Here is a 7,500-nt window from a genome sequence, read left to right on the forward strand (position 1 = left end):
TTCCTGGCCGGACGTCGGACGTCGAAGTGGATCTTGAGCAACCTGGCTGCCGCGTGCATCGCGTGTGTGTGTGTGTGTGTGTGTGTGTGTGTGTGTGTGTGTGTGTGTGTGTGTGTGTGTGTGTGTGTGTGTGTGTGTGTGTGTGTGTGTGTGTGCGAGTGTGAGTGTGAGTGAGTGTGTGAGTGTGTGAGTGAGTGAGTGAGTGAGTGAGTGAGTGAGTGAGTGAAAGAGGCACTAACAGCAGGGTGCTAATGAGTGGGAAGGTATTCAGGGGGAGAATCTCAGTTGCATACTCCTCGTGTCCTCTCTCCTCTCTCCTCGCCTCCTTCTCAAAACCCAATTGGAGGAAAAGGTCAGAGGGGAGGGACCTCTGGCTTTCTCTTCAAATGGATTTTGAGAAGGAGGCGAGAAGAGGGGAGAGAGGACACGAGGAGTATGCAACTGAGATTCTCCCCCTGCCACAGTCCAGCGCATCACTTCCTGTGTGAAGTGTTCTAGAAGCCAAGCAGTCAGCCCTTCTAGTGAAATCACCACTACTGAGCATGGTTCACCTGCTTAAATAGCTATGTGACTCAGTGGTGTGTGTGTGTGTGTGTGTGTGTGTGTGTGTGTGTGTGTTTGTTTTCACATATGTGTTCATATATTTACATGTGTGTGTGTGTGTTTACGTGCGTGTGTGTTTACGTGTGTGTGGGTTTACGTGTGTGTATGTGTATGTGTGTGTGTAACAGACGTGAAAGGCCTGAATATAGGCTACTTACCATCAAACAGGTGATGATGATAATGAAGATGGTGAGGAAGATGACCGCAGCAAAGAATCCCTCTTTAGTCCAAATATTGTCCCTCTCATGTTGATCCTGTAGCACATTCTTCTGTAGAGGAGAGGAGAGGAGAGGAGAGGAGAGGAGAGGAGAGGAGAGGAGAGGAGAGGAGAGGAGAGAGGGGAGGAGAGGAGGAAGGAGAGGAGGAAAAGAGAGGGGAGGAGAGGCATAAGTTGAATGTTAGGACCTAAGTTCCATGACCAACACAAAAATAAAAAAACATCACACACACACACACACACACACACACACACACACACACACACACACACACACACACACACACACACACACACACACCACACAAAGCCCACCTGCAGAACAACCGTCCAGTCAGCCTGTAAAAGTTAACCAATCCAGCCACACCACCTTTAAAATCCACGTCTCGTATTCAGCCCCAAGCCCACGGTGATACACACTGATACACCCTGAGCAGCTCTCTGTCTCTCTCTCTCTCTCTCTGTCTGTCTCTCTGTCTCTCTCTCTCTCTCTCTCTCTGACAGGTGGTAAGAGCTGAGAGCTGCCGCTGCTCCTCTCTCTGAAGGTAAATCCAGTCTGACACACACCCTCTGTTCTCAATGCTCAGCTCCTCCCCTTTCCCCACCCACACAAACTCCCAACCATCCACCGAGGAGGAGAGGGCGAGGGATGGGAGAGAGGGGGAGGAATGAGAGGGAGGAGAGGAGAGAAGGGGAGGGATAGGAGGGAGGAGAGGAGAGAGTGGGAAGGATGAGAGGTAGGAGAGGTGAGGAGAGGAGAGAGGGGGAGGGATGGGCGAGAGGGGGAGGAATGAGAGGGTGGAGAGGTGAGGAGAGGAGAGAAGGGGAGGGATAGGAGGGAGGAGAGGTGAGGTGAGGTGAGGAGAGAGTGGGAAGGATGAGAGGTAGGAGAGGTGAGGAGAGATGGATGAGAGGTAGGAGAGGTGAGGAGAGGAGAGAGGGGGAGGGAAGCGGTAGAGAGAGGCTGGGGGAGAGTTGATGGTTTATGATAGTGAACTGGGATGGAAGGAAAGGGGGATTCCCTACTTTATTTGCTTTCTCTCTCTCTCTCTCTCTCTCTCTCTCTCTCTCTCTCTCTCTCTCTCTCTCTCTCTCTCTCTCTGTCTCTGTCTCTGTCTCTGTCTCTGTCTCTGTCTCTGTCTCTCTCTCTCTCTCTTTAATCAGGTCACGTTAACTGAATGATCTGTTGATGGTTACAGAATGGTTGTTACCCCGGGCGGCCCTGGTCCTGCTCCACACCTGAACACTAGTGGTGATGCCTGATTTACAAGGGGCTTCCCAACAGCCAATCAACCCCAATTAAAGGCTAGCGATCTATATCTGTGGACTGTGGTGACCTCATATGACCTAGGGCTGTTTGTCTGATTCTCTTTCTGTGTGTGTGTGTGTGTGTGTGTGTGTGTGTGTGTGTGTGTGTATATATATATAAATATATTATATGTGATCTCAGACAAGCCAGACCAGACACAGAGATAAAACCATCAAATACAATCCAACATCTCTCAATACCATATAAGACCGGCCCGATTCCAGCCCTGGTCTCCACCACCAAGGAGATTCTCTTAACCACTTCTATCACTGTGATTTAGTGAACCGGCTAATTGGAACATTTCTATTCTAGAAGCTTCCACTTTAGCAGTAACTCTGCATGTGCACAGTGACAGAGTGTTTCACCCTCTGGCCGGGAGCTGGCGCTTAAATACACACGTCGTCCTGGGTGAGTGACAAGAGGCTAACGAGGACATGGCCTTCCTGCCAAATAGCACCCTATTCCCTATTTAGTGCACTGCTTTTGACCAGGACATGGTCTTCCTGCCAAATAGCACCCTATCCCCTATGTAGTGCACTGCTTTTGACCAGGACATGGTCTTCCTGCCAAATAGCACCCTATCCCCTATGTAGTGCACTGCTTTTGACCAGGACATGGCCTTCCTGCCAAATAGCACCCTATTCCCTATGTAGTGCACTGCTTTTGACCAGGACATGGTCCAAGAAATGGTGCTAAAGAGAGAGAGAGTGTTTGTGTGTGTGTGTGTGTGTGTGTGTGTGTGTGTGTGTGTGTGTGTGTGTGTGTGTGTGTGTGTGTGTGTGTGTGTGTGTGTGTGTGTGTGTGTGTGTGTGTGTGTGTGTGTGTGTGTGCTTGCATGCGAGTGTCTGTGTGTGTGACTAACGAGAACATGGTCCATCATCATAAAGTGGAGTTGAAGAGGGTTATTATTCATTAAATTCCTAAGATACAGAGATATAAAAATATATATATATATAGAGAGAGAGAGAGAGACAGAGAGAGAGACAGACTGAGAGAGAGTGAGAGAGAGAGACAGAGAGTGAGAGAGAGAGAGAGAGAGAGAGAGAGAGAGAGAGAGAGAGAGAGAGAGAGAGAGAGAGAGAGAGAGAGAGAGACAGAGAGATAGAGAGACAGAGAGAGAGAGAGAGAGAGAGAGAGAGAGAGAGAGAGACAGAGAAAGAGAGAGAGAGAGAGAGAGAGAAATCCAATTTTGATAAACTCCCATATCTACTGATATACAACCAGTGGAGAACAAACACCATTGTAAATACAATCCATATTTATGCTTATTTATTTTCCCTTGTGTACCTTAACCATTTGTACATTGTTAAAACTCTGTATATATATATAATATGACATTTGTAATGTCTTTATTGTTTTGAAACTTCTGTATGTGTAATGTTTACTGTTAATTTTTATTGTTTATTTCACTTTGTATGTTGTCTACCTCACTTGCTTTGGCAATGTTAACACATGTTTCCCATGCCAATAAAGCCCCTTGAATTGAATTGAGAGAGAGAGGAGAGAGAGAGAGAGAGAGAGAGGAGAGAGAGAGGAGAGAGAGAGAGAGAGAGAGAGAGAGAGGAGAGACAGAGGAGAGAGAGAGAGAGAGAGAGAGAGAGAGAGAGAGAGAGGAGAGACAGAGGAGAGGGAGAGAGACCATATTATGACCATATTAGAGACACATATTTCCCTTCGATTACACAGACCCACAAAGAATTAGAAAACAGCCTTAGAAGTATGTCTCAGAGATTCAGAGATGAGATGAGGTGATACATGTAAACACACACGTGCTCATACTGTAAACACACATATATGGATTGTTCACGGTGAAGGAACATTCATTCAGATATTGAGATGAAGTACATCCTCCCACTCATCAGGAGGTTAGTCAGTTTCAGTACTTGTACAGTCCGTCCTCAGAAAGCTCCTCTCATTAGGAGGAACACAGTGACCTGAGTTCCTTACAAAGGGAGTGGCACGCACTCTCAGAGGAAAACAAACAGATATACAGAGAGAGAGAGGGACAGAGAGATGGAGAGAGAGAGATGGAGAGATAGAGATAGAGAGAGAGAGATAGAGAGCGAGAGAGAGAGACAGAGAGACAGAGAGATAGAGATAGAGAGAGAGAGATAGAGAGCGAGAGAGAGAGACAGAGAGACAGAGAGAGAGAGAGAGAGAGACGGAGAGAGAGATGGAGAGAGAGAGATAGAGAGACGGAGAGAGAGAGATGGAGAGAGAGAGATAGAGAGATAGAGATAGAGAGCGAGAGAGAGAGACAGAGAGACAGAGAGATAGAGATAGAGAGAGAGAGATAGAGAGCGAGAGAGAGAGACAGAGAGACAGAGAGAGAGAGAGAGAGAGACAGGGAGAGAGAGGGACAGAGAGACGGAGAGAGAGAGAGAGAGAGATAGAGAGAGAGAGATAGAGAGGGTAGAGTCTCAGGACAGTACTGAGAAAATCTGGCAGAACCAAATCATCACAAAACAAAAATAAAAATATATCACCTATTGGAAAGACACCACAACACATCTAAGTAAACTTCAATGCTATTTGGCTCTAAACAGACAGTACTTGGTGGCAGACTATCTGACCACTGTGACTGATAGAAAACAGTCTGGCTATAGAGACCGGTCGTCACAGACAAACCTGGCTGCCCAGGGAGGACAGTCTGGCTATAGAGACCGGTCGTCACAGACAAACCTGGCTGCCCAGGGAGGACAGTCTGGCTATAGAGACCGGTCGTCACAGACAAACCTGGCTGCCCAGAGAGGACAGTCTGGCTATAGAGACCGGTCGTCACAGACAAACCTGGCTGCCCAGAGAGGACAGTCTGGCTATAGAGACCGGTCGTCACAGACAAACCTGGCTGCCCAGGGAGGACAGTCTGGCTATAGAGACCGGTCGTCACAGACAAACCTGGCTGCCCAGGGAGGACAGTCTGGCTATAGAGACCGGTCGTCACAGACAAACCTGGCTGCCCAGAGAGGACAGTCTGGCTATAGAGACCGGTCGTCACAGACAAACCTGGCTGTCCAGAGAGGACAGTCTGGCTATAGAGACCGGTCGTCACAGACAAACCTGGCTGCCCAGAGAGGACAGGCTGTGCTCACTCTGCTCCAGGGGAGAGGTAGAGACAGAGCTTTAATGTATTGTTGTTCTCATTAATATTGTTGTTGTTGTTGTTAATGGTAATCCCATGTCCACTACTACTATTATTATTGCTGTTGGTCACACCATTTATTTATATATAAATATATATACTGTATAGAGAGAGAGAGGGGCAGGGAAGGAGCAGCCGGTTCTAGGGACATCATCTTCAGAACACATCCTGGTACTAATGTCTGTTCCCTGATTCACTACACACACAACACTAACGAGACAGAGAGAGAGAGAGAGAGAGAGAGAGAGAGAGAGAGAGAGAGAGAGAGAGAGAGAGAGAGAGAGAGAGAGAGAGAAAGAGAGAGAGAGAGAGAGAGGGGCGGAGGGAGGGAGGGAGGGAGGGAGAGATGAGAGGGAGGGAGGGAGGGAGGGATGAGAGAGAGAGAGAGAGAGAGAGAGAGAGAGAGAGAGAGAGAGAGAGGGAGGGAGGGAGGGAGGGACGGAGGGAGGGAGGGATGAGAGAAAAGAGGGAGAGAGAGGGAGAGGGAGGGAGGGAGGGAGGGATGAGAGAAAAGAGGGAGAAAGAGAGAGAGGGACGGAGGGAGGGATGAGAGAAAAGAGGGAGAGAGAGGGAGAGGGACGGAGGGAGGGATGAGAGAAAAGAGGGAGAGAGAGGGAGAGGAGGGAGGGATGAGAGAAAAAAGGGAGAGAGAGAGGGACGGAGGGAGGGATGAGAGAAAAGAGGGAGAGAGAGGGAGAGGGGCGGAGGGAGGGATGAGAGAAAAGAGGGAGAGAGAGAGGGAAAGAACAGAATGATACGGTGTATGTGATGGGTGGGAGGTCTTTCAGATCTTTAGGGCTGGGATGAAAAAGACGCCCACCTCTCGGTGAAAAACAACAAGCTAACAAACTACCTACCACAGAGCATAGGGCCCAACACAGAGGACACCATTACGACCGATAACACAGAGGACACCATTAGGACCGATAACACAGAGGACACCATTAGGTCTGATAACACAGAGCATACAGCCCAACACAGAGGACACCATTAGGACTGATAACACAGAGCATACAGCCCAACACAGAGGACACCATTAGGACTGATAACACAGAGCATACAGCCCAACACAGAGGACACCATGAGGACTGATAACACAGAGGACACCATTAGGACTGATAACACAGAGGACACCATTAGGACTGATAACAGAGAGCATAGAGCCCAACACAGAGGACACCATGAGGACTGATACCACAGAGGACACCATTAGGTCTGATAACACAGAGCATAAAGCCCAACACAGAGGACACCGTTAGGACTGATAACACAGAGGACACCATTAGGACTGATAACACAGAGGAAACCATTAGGACTGATAACACAGAGGAAACCATTAGGTCTGATAACACAGAGGACACCATTAGGTCTGATAACACAGAGCATACAGCCCAACACAGAGGACACCATTAGGTCTGATAACACAGAGGACACCATCAGGACTGATAACACAGAGGACAACATTAGGACTGATAATACAGAGGAAACAGCCCAACACAGAGGACACCATTAGGACTGATAACACAGAGGATACCATTAGGACTGATAACACAGAGGAAACAGCCCAACACAGAGGACACCATTAGGTCTGATAACACAGAGGACACCATTAGGTCTGATAACACAGAGCATACAGCCCAACACAGAGGACACCATTGGGTCTGATAACACAGAGGACACCATCAGGACTGATAACACAGAGGACAACATTAGGACTGATAATACAGAGGAAACAGCCCAACACAGAGGACACCATTAGGACTGATAACACAGAGGACACCATTCGGACTGATAACACAGAGGAAACCATTAGGTCTGATAACACAGAGGACACCATTAGGACTGATAACACAGAGGAAACAGGCCAACACAGAGGACACCATTAGGACTGATAACACAGAGGACACCATTAGGACTGATAACACAGAGGACACCATTAGGACTGATAACACAGAGGAAACAGCCCAACACAGAGGACACCATTAGGACTGATAACACAGAGCATACAGTCCAACACAGAGGACACCATTAGGGCTGATAACACAGAGCATACAGCCCAACACAGAGGACACCATTAGGACTGATAACACAGAGGACACCATTAGGTCTGATAACACAGAACATACAGCCCAACACAGAGGAAACCATTAGGTCTGATAACACAGAGCATACAGCCCAACACAGAGGACACCATCAGGACTGATAACACAGAGCATACAGCCCAACACA

At 48.2% G+C, this 7,500-nt stretch overlaps 1 protein-coding gene across 3 annotated transcripts in view; it reads right to left on the bottom strand.

Annotated features, from left to right (window-relative positions):
- LOC110499711 (receptor-type tyrosine-protein phosphatase R) overlaps positions 1 to 7,500 on the bottom strand; it is a 94,328-nt gene that overhangs the window by 31,024 nt on the left and 55,804 nt on the right. For 2 of the 3 annotated variants that reach the window (XM_036956589.1, XM_036956588.1), the window contains exon 6: positions 762 to 872. In XM_036956589.1, coding sequence (XP_036812484.1) covers positions 762 to 872 — 111 coding nt within the window. Of the gene's footprint in view, positions 1 to 761; positions 873 to 1,135; positions 1,472 to 7,500 lie in introns of those variants that run through there. The other variant, XM_036956590.1, reaches the window with a different exon arrangement.

Source organism: Oncorhynchus mykiss, chromosome 21 (assembly GCF_013265735.2).
Source record: "Oncorhynchus mykiss isolate Arlee chromosome 21, USDA_OmykA_1.1, whole genome shotgun sequence".
NCBI classification, from domain to species: domain Eukaryota; kingdom Metazoa; phylum Chordata; class Actinopteri; order Salmoniformes; family Salmonidae; genus Oncorhynchus; species Oncorhynchus mykiss.